Below are 17758 nucleotides of genomic sequence, written 5' to 3' on the forward strand. Positions count from 1 at the left end.
CCTGGGTCACAAACGAAGAAGGCAGAGAGAGTGTGTGTGCGTGCGTGTGTGCATGTGTGTGTGTACACACACACTCAAACATTTTTTCAACTAGCTAGCCACTTCCAGATTCTCCCACCCTGCAGGAAGCCACCTGCCACAGGTGGCCCGGTCGCACAGGCCTGGTAGGAGTGTCTGTCCACTCCCCCGTTGTCTCTCCCTCTGCACGGTGGGCTGGCAGAACTGACCTCTCGCGGGTGGCCGCCGGTGGCAGCATCTGCGACTAGGGCAGGGATGAGGAGGAGGTAGCCACCGTGGTCGGCTTCGCCTTGAGGGGGGCCTGGCCCTTCTCCCTCCCAGCCAGCCCTCGACCTTTGGGTCTATAAGGCTCTGGCCCCCAAAGCCCGGCCCGGAGAGGCGGCTGGGTCTCCACAGGCTCTGCGGGCTCAGGCAGGTGCGTGGGCGGCCCCATCTCACCTGCTGGCCACTGCCCAGGCCCCGAGCAGCGCCCAGGCCTCCAGGGCAGTCTCGGGACAGCCTCCAGGGCCTGGCTCCGAAACAGCCCTCTCGCTTCCGCCCAGACGCTGCCCCGGTTCCGAGGTCACCAGCAGGCTAGGGTGATTCAGGGTAACGCCCTCCCTCCCTGCTCCACAAGGCAGGGCCGAATCAGTCCTGGGAAAGACAGTGCCCTGCTCGGCCCAACTTGCAATCCTCTTTCTGCGCCGCCGAGCTGCACCATGAATCCGGACCCAGGAGGCTCCAGCAGGACGACACGCTCCCATACCGCCTCCCCGCAGGAGCAGCCCTGGCTGCTCGGAGGCAGCTCCAAGCCAGGAGCCCCGGGTGTCACCAGGCACAGATTCACAGGCCTCGCTGGTGGGGACAGCAGTGGCGGCAGCTGGCCAGCCTGGGATCCCGAGGGGGCCATCTCAGCAACGTCCCACCGGGAAGCGCAGCAGTGGCCCGGGGAGGCGGCCCCAGGAGCAGCACGCCAGCCTCTCCCAAGCTGGCACACCACTTCCTCTCTGCAGCTCCTGCCCGCGGCGGGCAGCGGGCACCACCTGCTCCTTTCACTCCGGCCTCCCTAGGCGTGGCTGCTGCAGAGGGCAGGAATCCAGGGGAACGGGGCCATCTGGCCGTGACTTAGAGCCTGGTGTTTGTTCTGAACAGGCAGTCCCCGCTCCAGTCAGAGCAGTTCTCAGCCGCCGGTGTGCAGAGAGAGGCCATTATGAGCGGTGGTCGGGTTCTCAGGCTGACCCAAAAAATCCATTTATCCTGAGTCCTGCAGGCCTCCCCGGCCACAAAACTCACATCACAAGCACGGCCGTGCTCCTGGAGAAGACGCTCAGCCACAAGGATCATGTCCCAGGCCCCGGAGGTGACCTAGGTAACCAGTGAACGCTGCTGTGCCCCCCTGCTCAACACCCAACGGCCCTTGAGCAGGAAGCACTCCCAGCTGCACCACCTGGACACGTTCAGTGCCCTCTGCGCCTCATCTCCTCAGCTGCAAAATGGAGCGATAACAGCTACACCCTCGGGCTGCTGAAACGTCCAAGGGGTCAACAGCTGCAGGCACGGGAGAAGCCCCCGGCAGCCGGCACGAGCATGCCAATACAACCCAGCAGCAGCCGCCACTCCAGCGCTCCCTCCAGCTCCTGGACACCGGCCCTCCCCGCCTGCCTCAGGCTCCTGCTCCTGAGCAACTCTCGTTGAGAGTCCCCAGGCCCAATCTTGACATCTCCCAGCTCCACGCGCTGGCTCCTCCGCGGGGTCCACAGCGTCTTGAACTCAGCCCTGCACATGTGCAGCCGCTCCACACAGCCTTTCTCCTCCCGGCCGATGGCAGCCGCATCGGTGCCACCGCTCGGCCAGGAGCCTCAGCACCATCTGGACCCACCTCGACGCCCCCCACCCACAGCATGCCTCGGGTCAGTCAGCAAATCCTCTGTAAAGTCAGAATCTGGCCATTTTGGCCCCCCCCGACCCTGCTCTGGCCTCGTCCCTCACTGAAGGCCTGACACAGGCTCCTGTCCTGGCGCCCTGTCTGCGGCAGCACAGCCGCGCACCCTGCCCTCTTCTCCCCTCGAGAGCGTCCTTCCAGTGACCCGGCCGCTGGCCGCTCCTGAAAGAGTCCACACACCCCGCCTCAGGGCGCGGGCGCTAACTCAGCTCTGCCCAACAGAACCTCTGTGCAGACGGGAACATCCCACGTGTGCCCCGGCCAGTACAGCAGCCACAGGCACAGGCGGCTTCCGGGCACCCGAAACAGGCCTAATGCAGCTGAGGAACCGACCGCTGATGTTATTTCACGTGGATCCATTTCAATTTAAGTTGCCCCGTGGCTTGTGCACACTGTGCTGGCTAATGCGGCTCCACCTGCCTGGCCCAGAACATTCTTCCCCCAGGTTCTGCTTTGCCAACTCGACTCCCTGCATTCCTCGCTCAACTCTCCCCGCTTCATGAAACCTACCCTGTCCCCCACACTCAGGCACCCCGGCCCTGCGTGGCCTCCCTGCATCTGTACCCTCCAGCCCCACACGGACCCTCCCTCTCACCTTCAGGCTGGGCTCTCTTCCCCCGAATGTGGGCTCCCCGAGGACAAGCCCTGCTGTTTGTTCAGGGTCCCAGGTGCCCAGCACAGCCCCTGGCATGACAGGCGCTCCAGCACTTGCTGGAGATAAGGATTCACAAGTGTGCCATAGCCGCCGAGTCCCGTCCTAAACGCCTCATGAGGATAAGTCCTTTCATCTGAACAGCCCCACTTTACAGATGAAGGGCCTGGGCACATGCAGCCCGAGGTGCACTCAGGCTGTGTGACTCCAAGGTCCCTGCATGGGTCCCTTCCCTGGGGCCTCCCTCCACTGGACGCAGGGGTGCAGGGCCAGGGCCCATCTCTTGGAGGAGGGGGGCGCGGGGACAGGGGACCAGCTCGGATGCCAGGCCCACTCCCCTCTCCACAGGCAGCGCAGCTCTGAAGCGGCCCGGCGAGCACCGGCCTGGGGTGATGGGCCCAGCAGCCTGTGAGAGCTGGGAGCCCTGTGTCTCCAGGTGGCTCTGCAGGCAGCCGACACTTAACAAATGCTCTGGACGCGGGCGGGCGGTGGCAGAGAGTCACTGGTTTCCATTATCTTCCTTTGAGTACTCTGACTACGTGAGCAAGTTACTTTATTTTACTTTCGTTGATTTCTGTTGCTTTTTTTTTTTTGAGGAAGATTAGCCCTGAGCTAACATCTGCCACCAATCTTCCTCTTTCTGCTGAGGAAGACGGGGCCTGAGCTAACATCCGTGCCCATCTTCCTCTACTTTATATGTGGGACGCCTACCACAGCATGGCTTGCCAAGCCGTGCCACGTCCACACCCGGGATCCGAACTGGTGACCCTGGGGCCATGGAGAAGCGGAATGTGTGCACTTAACCACTGTGCCAGCGGGCCAACCCCATGATTTCTGTTTCTACCCAACACTCCCCAAAGATGACCAAACAGCCTGACCCCATGGTTGGAAGAGGCGTGAGATTTAATGGGCTGGCAAGAAAGCAAAAAAACTGATGGCAAAAACGACACGTCCAGGAGTACCTTGGCTCCGGGTTTAGTTAAATTAGAACTCAGACACTCGAGTACCTCAGGCTCCCTGAACCAAGGCCTATTCCATCCTCAATCACGAAATTCCGACAAGGTCACAGGACAGCAGACCTGGGGAGTTTTCCATTTGTTAAATGCGTTTCATGATCCACCTGCAGCTTCAAGTTACACATGGCCCACTGACCATGCACTTGTCACCACGCCTTCCAGAAAGGCTGGTGATGGGACAGTGAAGGCACAGGAGGAGAGGAGGTGGGAGGAGGCACTGGAAAGAGATGAACCAATGAAACGAGAGGGGCTGTCTCCTGATGTCTGCAGACAGGGATGCGGGCGGGAAGGCAGCCAGCAAGGCTCTGAATCGGGGGGCCAGGCCCATCCTTCAAAGAAGGGGACGCACCCCCAACCAGGCAGGAGAGGAACCCAAGCCAGAGAAACTAACACAGAAGATGCGACTTGGCCACGAGGGAGAGGTGTGCGGGGGGAGGACAGCGGGTGGAACTGGGCAGTGAAGAGCGAGCCTGTGGTGCTCACCCCACGGGACCCAGGGTGGCCCCCCTGGGCACCCCTGCACCTGCAGGAGGACGGAGGGCCCCAGAGGGCCCTGGAATGGAAACGGCAACTCTGCCCACCGCACGTGCTTAACCGCCTCATGACGTCTTATATCACCCCCTAGCAAGCTCCGTAAGCGGCTGGGAAGCCGCGTGCAGAGCCCAGCCTGCGTGCGCGCGCGCACACACACACACACACACACACACACACACACACGGCTACCAAGCTCAAACTCTAAACCGGGGGTTCTGAACACTCAGCACTGCGTACTCAGCACAAGTGTAACTGGGACGCCCAGGACACAGCCTCAGCTGCCTCTCCACGAAGGCTCCAGGGTGCGGGAGGGAAGCCCTCTGTGCTCGGGCTCCAACCTGGTTCATTTCCTGTCGCACGGCGCCTTCTGAGGGGGGGAGGGGAGGTGTGCAAAGGACACAGCTGTCTCCACTGCGCGTCGCTGAGGGCCAAGGCCAAGCTCAGAGTTCGACTGACCAGGGTGACTCTCAGCTCAGCCCTCAAGCCTCCACGGCCCGTCTGTGAAATGGGACCAGAGAGGCCCGCCTCACAGCTGCTGCGGGGACGAAATCAGATGGTGCTGAGAGCCCTCGGCTCGGCACCTGGCCCTCGGTGAAGGCACAAAGGGAGCACTAACCGTCGTGGGGACAATGACACACGTGTCCCAGTGCCCCTGATGTCACCCCCGAACACCCCAGCAGCTTCAGCGTCACACTCGTTACTACATTTTGGGTAATTTCTGGGAAACAATGCAATTTTTCAAGATCAGATCTGTCAAGATTTTCAAATATGACTCAAGAAGGCTCACCCTTTAAAGGCAGGTGCCTTGGGAGAACACCCTTCACTCCATGGCGTCATTCGGTGGGAATACATTTCACGTCTGGGCTCTGGAAATTGCCAGTGTGCCCATGACGATGGCGTGGGGTGGAGCTCTCCAAGGCCGTGGGTCCTGCCTCCTCTCGCTGTCTCCAGCCAGCCCTGCCATCCTGCTCCAGGCCACCGTCACCCCTCAGTAGTGTGCGGCCCTCCCTTCTGAGCCCCTCTCTCTGTCTCCTCCAGCCTGGCCCCTCCCGTCTATGTGGAAATGGGACCCCTCCCTCTGCTGGCCACATTCCTTCAGCACCTTCACCTGCTGCCCCCCATACCCTCCCCCGGTGCCCAGCCACTCGGAACTGTTTAGCTTTGGAGCACACGGCATGTTTATAAACCTCTGGGGGTCTGCACACACCACCAACATTTCCAGAAAGTCTTGGCCCCACATCTCCTGGCTAACTCCTACACACCCTTCAGAACCACCAAGCTGGGCAGAAAGCCCGGAGTTCGAATCCTGCCTCCCCCATGTGCAGGCTCAGCTGTATGGGAACGATGCTGTCCACCTCGTGGTGTGATATTAAACAAGATCATGTACACAGTAGCCCCGCATGGCGCCAGCACTCAAACCGCCACAGTAAGGAGGACGATGCGGGAGCTCAGGCCCCAGCACCCCCTGCATGCCCTCCCTGGGCTCCACCCACTACTGCTCCCCAAGCCCCCGGCACCTTCCTGAGTCCCAGCGTCGCACACAGTGCCTGCTCAGCCGCCCACCCGCAGGACTCAGCTCCTGGAAGACAGGCCTGCACCTTGCTCGTCTCGGCAGGTGCACAGCAGGGACGCAAACACTCGCCAAACCAAAAGTCACGCCGCTCGCTTCCCCCCGCCTCCTCCAAGGCAGCAGAGGCCACGGAGGAGCCGCCCAGCCCTCACCTGAGGTCCTTCAGCTGCTTGCAGTGCTTCAGCATGTCCGAGAGGGCGGACATGTATACCACCTTCCCCATCATGCCCAGGTTGGCCAGCGAGAGGGACTGGAGCTGCTGGCACTGCAGGCCGATGCTCACCAGCCCGGAGCCCGTCAGAATGCTGGGCAGCTGGGCCAGCGTCAGGTGTCTCAGGAAGGCCAGCTGGCCAATGGCGGCCACCTCCGAGTCCCCGACGTTCTGCGCCCGGCTGCAGGGCGGGAGGGAGTTGCGGATGGCGGGCTCGTTGCGTGGCATGGCGGAGGAGAAGTTGGAGCCGATCAGCTCGAGGCGTTCCAGGAAGGGCACGTTCTTCAGCAGAGACCAGAACACGGAGGACGGCTGAGGGACCGCCTGGCTGGAGAAGGGGCTGGGACAGGACTGCACGCCGATGCGGACCTTCTTGCCAAAGCCACGGGGCACGGCATGCATGGCGGGCTGGGCGGGGGCGCGGTCGGCCCGCGGCGCCGAGTCGGCCACGGAGCAGACGGGCAGGGACAGGGAGCGCAGGTGGCGCAGCCGGGCCAGCAGCTGGCACAGGTGCCTGCCGGGGCCCTCAGAGCTGTGGTGGTGGGCGGCCGAGAGGTTGAGGTGGCGCAGGTTGCAGCAGGCCGCCACCAGCGTCTCCAGGATGCCGCTGTCGATATCGTCCTCTGCCTTGCGGAGCAGGGAGTCCGGCGACAGGCAGTGCACGCAGCCACTGAGGTTCAGGCTGGCCAGGCTGCGCAGGTCCTTCCCGCCATTGACGACCCGCTGGATCAGATGGCCGCCGGACAGCGTGCAGCGGCTGAAGCTGAAGTAGAAGGGGTTGTTGAACCTCATGTGCTGGAGGAGGGACGAGCCGTTGAGCCAGGACTTGGGCAGCTGCAGGGCGTCCAGCACGACGTTGCGGGCCATGGAGTCCAGCAGGTTCTTGGTGGCCCCGCTCTCGGCGAAGCTGCCGGGCACGGAGATGAGGAAGGCGTGGAGGTTCTCGGGCGTGCGGTCGCTGAGCACGGCCAGGTACAGCCGCACCACCTCCTGGTTGATGTAGCCGGGGGCCAGGCGTGCATAGAAGACCCGCAGGTTCTGGTAGTGGGGCACGTTGCTCTGGCCCACCATGAGCTGGCCCGAGAGGATGGCGCCCTCGCGCGTGCGGTCGAGGATCTCGAAGTAGAGCAGCAGCTTCTCGAGGCTGGTGCAGCAGGGCACGACGCCGTAGGACGGCGTGTAGAGCGTCTGCTTGAGCTCCCGCACGCGGCTCAGCGTGGCCTTGCACTCGCCGCTCAGCTGGCTGGCGTCGAAGCCGGGGCTCACGTCGATGGCCAGGGAGCGCAGGTGCTGCAGGACCGACAGCATCTTGGAGAGGCGCAGCGACGTGAGGCGGCAGCCCGACAGGTTCACCTTCACCAGGCCGCGGCAGCGGGCCACGTGCTCGATGGTGGAGCCGGACAGCCAGTAGCAGCCGGCCATGTTGAGCTGCTGGATCTCGCGGCCGATCTCCCTCACCAGCTGCTTCACCTTGTCCTCGCTCGCCTGCAGGACACGACGGGCAGGGAGAGGAAGGACAGGGGCTGAAGGCGCCAGGCGGCTCCTTCCCCTGCACCCCTCAGGCTGCGCCCTCCCCCACGACAGTCGGGGAGCCTCGAGGGGCCCCGTGCAGGCTCCACGCCAGCTGGGAGGGACCTTGAGGGAGAGCCGGTACCTCCTGTCCCTCCCCACACAATTACCTGAGGCCAACGGTCAGGAGGCCCCCGCTGGGAGGGAAGGGAAAATGGTGCAGCCGCTGAGGAAAAGCTTGGTGCTTCCTCAGAAAGCTAAACAGAGTTACTACAGGACCCAGCAATTCCACTGCCAGGTATACATCCAGGGACCTGAAACAGGGGCTCAAACAGACACTTGCACACCCACGTTCACAGCAGCACTGTGGACAACAGCCCAATGGCAGACACCACCCAAGGGTCCAAGGACGGGTGAGTGGGGAAACAAACAGGGGTCTGTCCACACAATGGAAAAGGATCAGCCACAGAAAGGAGTGGAGTCCTGGCTCCTGCTCCGACACAGATGAGGTGGGAGGACACGATGCTCAGTGAGATCCGCCAGTCATGAACGATCACACATTGTCTGACTCCACTTTTGAGAAATACCCAGGAGAGGCAACTCACAGACGGAACGCAGGACAGAGGTCAGCAGGGCTGGGAAAGGGGCATGGCAGTTACTGCTCAATGGCTCCAGAGTTCTGTTCAGGGTGCTGAAAGGTTTGGAAATAGCGATAATGGTTGCACGACACTGTGAATGTACTTAATGCTACAGAACTGGACACCCAAAAATGGTGAAGACGGTGAATGTTATAGTATGCAGGAGTTTTTAATCACAAGATGGAACTGGCCCTGGAAGCTTGCTTTGGCTGTCCTCTCCTTCACATCATATGCACTTACAACATACGAATTAAATATTCCTCAAAAACGCGGCCGGGACTGCTCAGGTGAGCCACGACATGTCCACTCGGGGCCCAGTGGCCAGGCGCCAACAGCTGGACGTCAGGGCTGTTGCAGTGAGGGCTTCAGACAACACTGCACCGAGCCTCCGCATATGCGATGCTCGTGCGTCTGAGCACCTCCCTCAGGTCAATGTCCGCACACAGAACTGTGCAGGCGAAGGACACGCACGTGGTAAACGCTCCAGACACACGGTGCTGCAGCGCTGTGCGTGGGGCATTTGCCCCTTCCCACACAGCAAGAAGCCTTGTGTGCAGGAAGCCCACCCTCAGTGCAGGAGCACAGCACGCACTCACTCTCGCTCTCACAGAGGAGCCAGCGCTCTGGAGGGGCCTCACTCTGGGTTTCAAAGGCATCGCTTCACAACTGCTAATAAGAGTCAGGAGGCCCTTCCACAGATTCAAGTTAAGGTCTAGGCCTCTGGTTATTTTTATCTTTAAGATACATCATTGATCGATTGTAGACAAAGGCTGCAAGGCAATTCAAGCAGGATAGGATAATCTTTTCAATGAGAGCGGCTGGAACAACCAAATAGCCAGATGCAAAAAAGTGAGCCTGAACCCCTACCTCACACCACATAGAAAGGTGAACGCAGAGTGGATCACAGACTCAACCGTAAGAGCTAAACCTATAAAACTTGTACAAGACAACAGATGAGAGTTTGGGGAAACTGGGCCACTATCTTACACCGTACACAAAAACGGACTCTAAATGGATGAAAGACTTGAATGGAAGACCTGAAATGATAAAACTCCTAGAAGAAAACGTAGGTGGTAAGCTCCGTGACATTGGTCTGGGCGATGATTTTTTTTAATCTGACAACAAAAGCAACAAAAGCAAAAATAAACAAGTGGGACCACATCCAAGTAAAAAGCTTCTGCACAGCGAAGGAAACCACCAAAAAAGGAAAAAACAACCTACCAAATGGGAGAAACTATTTGTAAATCATATATCTGATAAGAGGCTCATACCCAAAACACATAAGGAACTCATACAACTCAATAGCAAAAACACCAAAAAACTCTGATTAAAAAATGGGCAGAGGATCTGAATAGACATTTTTCCAAAGAAGACATTCAGGTGGCCAAGGGGCATATGAAAAGGTGCTCAACATCACTAATCATAGGGAAATGCAAGTCAAAACCACAGTGAGATATTGCCCCACACCTGTTAGAATGGCTATTATCAGAAAGACAAGAGACAACAAGTGTCAGGGAGGACATGGAGAAAAGGAAATCCTTGCGCCCTGTTGGTGGTAATGGAAACTGATGCAGTCACAATGGAAAACAGTATGGAGGTTCCTCAAAAAATTAGAAACAGAGGGGCTGGCCCCAGGGCCGAGTGGTTGAGTTCGCGCGCTCTGCTGCAGGCGGCCCAGTGTTTCGTTGGTTCGAATTCTGGGCGCGGACATGGCACTGCTCATCAAACCACGCTGAGGCGGCATCCCACATGCCACAACTAGAAGGACCCACAACAAAGAATATACAATTATGTACCAGGGGGCTTTGGGGAGAAAAAGGAAAAAAAAATAAAATCTTTAAAAAAAAAAATTAGAAACAGAACTACAATATGGTCCAGCAATTTCCCTTCTGGGTATTTAGCCAAAGAAAATGAAAACACTAACTCGAAAAGAAACCTGCACCCCCACGTTCACTGCAGCACTATTCACAATAGCCAGGACATGGAAACAACTCAAGTTCCCAGCCATCGATGGGTCAATGGACAAAGAAAATGTGTAATATAGACAGAGAATGGAATATTATTCAGCCATAAAAAAAAAAAATGAAATCTTGCCATTTGCAACAACATGGATGGACCACGAGGGCATTATGCTTAACTGAAATAAGTCAGAGAAAGACAAACACCATACAATCTCACTTATATGCGGAATCTAAAAAAAGAACAAAGAAAACCAAGGCCATAGATATAGACAACAGATTGGTGGTTGCCAGAGGCGGGGGCAGGGGGTGGGAAAAATGAGTGAAGGTAGTCAAAAGACACAAACTTTGGGGCTACCCCGGTGGCATAGTGGTTAAGTTCACCCGCTCTGTGTCGGCGGCCCGGAGTTCACCAGTTCGGATCCTGGGCGCAAACCTAGACACCGCTCATCAAGCCACGCTGTGGTGGCATCCCACAAACAAAAGAGAGGAGGATTGGCACAGATGTCAGCTCAGGGCCAATCTTCCCAACCCAAAAAAAAAAAAAAACAGACACAAACTTCCAGTCATAAGATAAATGAGTCCTGGGGATGTAATGTACGGCACAGTGTCTGGGGTTAACAATATTGTATCGTATATTTGAAAGTTGCTGAGAGAGTAGATCTTCAAAGTTCTCATCACAAGAGAAAAATCTTTATGTAACTATGTAAGGTGATGGACATTGACTAGGCTTACGGTGGGATCACTTCACAACATACACAAATATGGAACCACAATGTTGTACACCCGAAACTAATATAATGTTACATATTAAAAAAAAGACAACATAGGAGAAAATCTTCATGACCTCAGATTTCACAAAGATTTCTTCAACAGAATATAGAAAGCACGAACTCAAAAATTCAATAAGTTGGGGGCTGGCCCCGTGGCCGAGTGGTTAAGTTCGCGCGCTCTGCTCCGGTGACCCAGGGTTTCACGGGTTTGGATCCCGGGCGAGGATATGGCACGGTTCATCAGGCCATGCTGAGGCGGCGTCCCACATGCCACAACTACAAGGACCCACAACTAAAAATACACAACTATGTACCGGAGGGCTCTAGGAGAAAAAGGAAAGATAAAATCTTTAAAAAAAAAAATTCAGGGGCCGGCCCCGTGGCCGAGTGGTTAAGTTCGCGCGCTCCGCTGCAGGCGGCCCAGTGTTTCGTTGGTTCGAATCCTGGGCGCGGACATGGCACCGCTCATCAAACCACGCTGAGGCAGCGTCCCACATGCCACAACTAGAAGGACCCACAATGAAGAATATACAACTACGTTCCCAGGGGGCTTTGGGGAGAAAAAGGAAAAAATAAATAAAATCTTAAAAAAAAAAAAATCCAATAAGTTGGACTTCACCAATGTTTATGCTCTTCAAAAGACACTGTTAAGAAAATGAAACAGCAAGCCACAGACAATGAGCGAAAATACTCCTAATACGTGTATCTGACAAAGGCCTTGTATCCAGAACATATAGAGAACAACTCTAACTCACTAAGAGAAAGGCAGACGATAATAAATGGGCAAAAGCCTTGCACAGTCACCTCTGAAGGGAGGATCTACGAACGGCCCAGGCACCTGACGAAAGACAATCGACAGCAGCTTTCATCGGGGAAAGGGAAGTGAGAACCACGAGACACCACGTCCATCCATTCATTAGAAAGGCGAAAACATAAAAGACCGACCACATGGTGTGTTGACAGGGATGCGGGGTAAATGGAACTCTTGTAGCTGCTGGGGATGTCAGACGGTGCCTCCCTCGAGCCACTGGAGAGCCACACAATAACTTCACAGGGAAGTCCCAACACCTGCCGTGGGAGCCGGCAATTCCACTCTTGGGTACCTACCGGAATGTAAGGCTCCTGCCTCGCCCTGTGCCGAGGCCCGAAGCCCTCCCAGGCCCATCCACTGTCCCTGCGCCCTCCTCCATGGTGGGACGCCACCCGCCCTTTCGGCCCCCAGCTCTGTCACGCAGCGTATCTGGGAGGCTGTCCCAGTCAGGACACCGAGCGCCCGCCTCCTTACATCAGCTGCGGGCCCCGCTGCCGGGCTGCGCCAGTCCTCAGGTGGGCGTTCCGGTCGCCCCCTTTCCTGCCCCACACACGAGTGCCAGCCCAGGGCCACGCCGCCTCACCTCATAGTCCTTCTGCAGCAGCACCGTGTGGATGAGGCTCTTGTCCAGGCACAGCACTGCGAGCTTCCGGCAGGTGCGCCGGACGTTGAGAACCAAGTCTGTGCTGGGGATGTGGCTCAGGATGTGCAGGAGGATCTCGTCGGAGAAGCCCAGCAGGTGGGCGCCATCCGCCATCGAGGCCGCTGCAGGGGGCGCGTCACCATCGTTGGACGTGTCCTGAAAACAAGGGGAAACGAATTCCCACGACATCCCCAAGGGGGCCCGCAGCCCAGCCTCTGCAGCCAGGGAGACAAGCCAAGAGAAGCCCTCACCACGGCCCATGGAAGAGAAGGTGCTTTTACCAAAAATCTGAACAGCGGCGCAAGAACCCACGACATTCTTCAAAAGCTCCTTTTCAATCTGCACACCAGGACCTCTCTTCAAAAGTAACAGATTTCAGGGGCCAGCCCAGTGGCATAGTGGTTAAGTTCACACACTCCACTTTGGTGGCCCAGGGTTCACTGCTTTGGATCCTGGCTGTGGACCTACACACCTCTTGTCAAGCCATGCTGTGGCAGCATCCCAAGTCCAAAATAGAGGAAGACTGGCATGGATATTAGTGCAGGGACAATCTTCCTCACAAAAAAAAAAAATTGGGGGCCAGCCCAGTGGCTCAGCAGTTAAATGCGCACTTTCCGCTTTGGCAGCCCGGGGTTCACCAGTTCGGATCCCAGGTGCGGACATGGCACTGCTTGGCAAGCCATGCTGTGGTAGGCGTCCCACGTACAAAGTAGAGGAAGATGGGCATGGATGTTAGCTCAGGGCCAGTCTTCCTCAAAAAAAGAGGAGGATTGGCAGCAGATGTTAGCTCAGGGCCAATCTTCCTCAAAAAAAAAAAAAAAGGCCTTAAAAATAAGAAACAGCACCTGCTTGACTAGCAACATTTTCAAATCTTACAGTTAGCAATACATAATAGGGAGTGCACGATTTCTCTCCATGTATCATAGTTTCTGGTTAGAAACTCGTGCTGGTATTTCCACTAAGACATCCACACGTTTCAGTTTCCTGGCGCAGACATCTACGAAAGGCTTTCTTCTCTAACGTGGGCACAGCCAGCGTCCTCCTGATGTGGGCAAGCACGAGGAAGAGGGGGTCAGCTCATGCTAGGGCAACAGGAAACCCCCAAAGCATGGCCAGGGGACCTCACTGGAGGGGAGTCCCTGTCTCGTCCCAACACCTCCCCGAAGGGGTCCTCCTGCCTCTAAACCATCCTCCCCACAGGGGCGCCTCTCTACCATTCCCAGGACAGCGGGCCCGGAAGATTCTCCTGCCTTTCCCAGCGGATCCATCTGCAACCTGCCTCTTCCAAACACGGAAGCTGAGGCTTGGAAAGCCTGGCTGATGCCATGGCAACGGTGGAGTCTGGGCAGGAAGAGCTGGTAGGCACCCCCCAGGCGGACACCGGGGGTTTCCCAGGAACTCTGACTGTGACATCCCTACCCGTCCTGACAGGTTCTGCCTCCTGCACACCCGCATCAGGCAGGGAAAGTGCTTCCACAGCTATCTCCCACCTGCTCACCAGCACCTGCCCTTCCACTTCTGGCCCTCCTTCACGAGAGGCGGCAACAGACGTGCCTCCATCCCCCTCTCCACCTGCTGTGCCCTCACTCCGGGTCCTGCCCCACCGTTGTGAGGGCAGAAAGTGGCCAGCAGACCACCGTCCACAGTGCCTGGCCCGCTCTCTTCCGGGTCTAGTGTTTCGGACCAGAGTGACCTCCTCAGCTCCACATCCCCAGAGCCAATCCCGGGGCTCATGCAGGCACCTGTGAGAAATCAGTTCCCAGGCCCCATCCTAGCCCCAGGGTTCCCATCTCCAGGGAGCCTGGGACCAGTGGCCATCCTTAGCAGGCGAGCTGGGCACACAGGACGTGGGACCGAGGGACGGTGGGCTCGAACCCCGCTGAGCAGCCTGAGGCTTGCCCTTCCCCATTCCCAATTTGCAGATTTATCAGAGTCAGAAGGCCATCACGGAGCAACGAGAACGCAGGGTAAGACACTGTAGAAAACTCCAGCATCATATAATTTCCAGTCATGTGAATACTGAATTTCTCCTAAAACCATCTAGAAAATAGAAGAATCTAAAAAAAAAAACCAGAGCCAGGAACTGAGTTCTGGCCCCCTCCATCCCGTCTCGGCACAGCCCACGAGATGATTTTATTTTCTCTGAGCGCTGTGCCCCGCGAGGTGGCGCACAGTCGCTCCCCCGACCTGACCACCCGACGCGGGTCCTGGGAGGCAGGAGCAGGGTTTGCAGAAGCAGTCTTTTCCCTGGAACCGAGTCTTCCAAGACAAGGATCCCGGCATCTGTAAGTCAGCACCCCTTTCCCCCAGGAAGGGTGACAAGCTCTGGAGACGACAGAAACAAGGAGTGCCCACCAGGAGGGAGCACGTCCCCGAGAGTCTTGTCTGTGAAATAAAAATGTGGCCCAGACCACGCCCACCTCCACACACACCCTGGACATCTTCCTTCTGCCTCCCGGAGCGATGCGTTCTCAGCCACTGGGGAAACTGAGGCAGACCCATTCTCTATCTTTAAATAATTCGGGAAGTAGTCTAAGTCAGACAGCAAGCAACGCCTAAGGCAGGGCCAGATCAGCTGAGCCCTAAACTGCTCTTCCTTTCACCAGAAAAGGGCTGCCCGGCTTCCGGAGAGCCCAGCCAGGCACTTCCCGAAGGCTCCGGAAATCCCGATGCAGGAGCGGACCAGGTGATCCTTATCAGGCACAGATGGGAACCACCCGGCTAGAACCGGATAATGACAACTTGCAAGGGGTTTTCAGAGTTCAGCTATTCGCTAAACTCTGTGTCTTATATACTTTCCAGAATGCGTAACATTTCCCAATTTTTTTTAAAGTCAAGCAAAATTAAGTACTGAAACCTAGGTACCTGCCCAAAAAACATCCCCTCCCAGATGTTTACCATCTGACCCTCCACCAGCCCGGCACCCACAGAAATCACAGGACTCACAAATCAATGCCTGAGGCATCTTGGATGTGCTCTAAATAATCTAAGGGGAGGAGGGATGGGAGAGACGGAGATGAGACAAGATGGTCTGGGGGCAACGGGTACGTAGACACAGGTTCACTACACCATTCTTTCGCAAGTGTGTGGAATTTTCCATTATACAAAATGCTGTAAATCAGAGAAGCAACCGAGATAGGCTTTCCACACTGCCCCCTCCTCTTGGGTCTTTACTTCTCTAGTTGGCATTTTCCAGAATGTCCCGATACACAGCACTCATATCTCCAAGCTTTTGCACAAACTGACACGCCACCACCCAATGGAAACAGCAGCTCTCGGAACTTGAACTCAAATGCTCCCTCCTCAGCGAAGCCCTCCCAGCAGCCCCCAGACACACTTAACTCCCCCTCTCTCTCCCCCTCCTCCCCCTCCACGGCTGCACAAGTACCCTCCTCCCCCTCCAGCCCCAGCCTCCTTGGATGAACTGTAACGGCTTGCATGCTTGCTTCTCTCCTCAGCAGGCCAAGAAAGGCTCCTGAACAGAGATCATTTTGTAACGCCCACGAGAAAGAGGCACTGAACCCGGGAAGTCAACGGACCGCTGCTTCAGAATCACGTGAGGTGCCTTAGAAACGCAGAGCCCTGCTCCTCAGAAACTGGGGGAGCGGGCCTGGGCGTCTGCCCTTTAAAGCCGGCAGTGACCTTCAAAACCAGACCACCCCATTCTGGAATCAGAGAGTGGGGATAGCTGCGCAACCTTGTGAATATATTTTTTTAAATTATTGAACTGTACCCTTTAGAAGCGTGAATTTTATGATACGCGAACTATATCTCAATAAATAAATAAATAGACATCTTCAGAAAAAGGAACCTTGACCTCCACATCCAGGGAAGAACAAGATCCCCTCTCTCCTGTCAACGCAAGAGACGCCCACTATATAACAGGCCTTCTGGCCAGTTCGCCCACATGTGCTTCAAGGAACAGAGGGGCCTTTGCACCAGGACCCCACGAGACCAATGTGCCAGACTCCCCCCCCACCCCAAGCACACCCAACTACCCTGGATCTGCTGACACAACCAGGCTCCTCCTGGGGAGCTGGTGTCCTGCGACCATCTGCAGGTGGGCCCTACACCCGCCCCCTCAACTAAGGAGCCACAGGGGCCACTTCTGAGTCAAATTCACTCCAAATGAAGAGGAGCTCTCAGCAACCACCCGCCACCTCCCATGTACGCACAGGCAAGCCCCTAAGACTTAGGAAGTGTGCTCAAGGGTCTGAGTCCCAGACGACAAGTACTAACAGACACACACAAGTGCACGGAAAGGTAGGGGGAGCCAACAAAAGGAAAGCCACTAGTCAGAGTCCAGATGGCCCATACCCTGGTCTGCGGAGAAAATACTTTGCACCACATTACTGGGACTCGGTGGGATTCTCCGTCGGACCCAGATTTGTGGAGCCTTGGGGAAAGAATTCCAGGGTAAGTCCTAAGTCCCCCGGGGGGAAATGGCTTTCCCTCCATTACCCCTCAAGTCACACAAGAAGCAGGCTCAGAGAAAAGTGGGCTGAACTGACACTGAGCATTCAGAGATAGAGGATGGGGTGCGAGTGGGCAAGGAGAGGGCACCGGCTCAGAGCTCCAAGGGCTGCGCCAAGGCACAGGGGCCTGGGAAAAGGGCCCGGGAGGCCTAGAGGAGCCCGGAAACTCTGAGGACGGAAAGGCAGGGAAGAACCGTGGCGATCAGGAATGCGGGGCTGGGAGAGGGATGGAAACCCGAAGGGGGAGAGAGCTGGTGTCTTCGGAGACAGGGCGAGGGCCTCGGGGGCGGGATGGGACAAGGGGCAAGGCCAGGGTCAGGATGGGAAGGACAGGGCGAGGCCGAGGCCAGCATCGGGGCAGGAAGGACCAAGCCCGGCCGACGCGAGGGTCGGGGAGGAAAGGACCGAGCCGGGTCGGGGTCAGAGTGGGAAGCACAGAGCCCGGCCGAGGTCGGGATGGAAAGGACGCAGAGGAACTGGGGTCGGGATGGGAAGGGCGGAGCGGGGCCGAGGCCGCCGGGCAGGGAGGAGAGCGGAGAGAGGCGCCGGCCGTACCTCTCCGGAGCTGGCCATGTCGACGGCGGGCCGAGCCTCGGCCGCCGGAGCCACAGCCCCGGGGCCTCCCGCCAGGCCCGCCAGGGATGCTCAAAGCCGGCGCGTCGGCGGCTCCACAGAGACCCCGGCAGGGGGCGGGGCCGCCCACCACTTCCGGCGCCCACCGCTACGCACTTCCGCTCGCCTGGAGGCGTGCCCCGCGCGGCCGCCATGTTGGGTGCGGCGCCGCCGCCAAGGCCCCGCTAGGGCGCGGGGTGAGCCTGGAAGAGGCGCGGGCGCCCCCGGCTTGCTGCCTGACCTCCTCTCCCTCTCCTCTGCTCTCTGCTCGCTTCCCTTGCCGGTCCGTTACCCTCCTGCGTCAAAGCTTTGCATTTGCTTCCCCATCCCCGCGGTGTGTGGAAACCACGTGTCAGAGAGCTGGTCTCTGATCACCCTGCAGAAATTAGCATCGCCTCCTCCCCATCGTCGCATGCA

General features: G+C 57.5%; 1 protein-coding gene across 1 annotated transcript in view; it reads right to left on the reverse strand.

The window, feature by feature from the left end:
• The window catches only part of FBXL18 (F-box and leucine rich repeat protein 18), a 42509-nt gene extending 25075 nt beyond the window's left edge, over nt 1-17434 (reverse strand). The window contains exons 1-3 of the mRNA XM_044746639.2: nt 17285-17434; nt 12195-12410; nt 5864-7407 (exon numbers count right to left, since the gene is read on the reverse strand). Coding sequence (XP_044602574.1) covers nt 5864-7407; nt 12195-12410; nt 17285-17302 — 1778 coding nt within the window. The 5' untranslated portion in view covers nt 17303-17434. The remainder of the gene's footprint in view (nt 1-5863; nt 7408-12194; nt 12411-17284) is intronic.
• Nucleotides 17435-17758: the final 324 nt, after the last annotated feature.

The sequence above is a fragment of the Equus asinus genome, chromosome 14 (assembly GCF_041296235.1).
Source record: "Equus asinus isolate D_3611 breed Donkey chromosome 14, EquAss-T2T_v2, whole genome shotgun sequence".
In the NCBI taxonomy this organism is placed as follows: domain Eukaryota; kingdom Metazoa; phylum Chordata; class Mammalia; order Perissodactyla; family Equidae; genus Equus; species Equus asinus.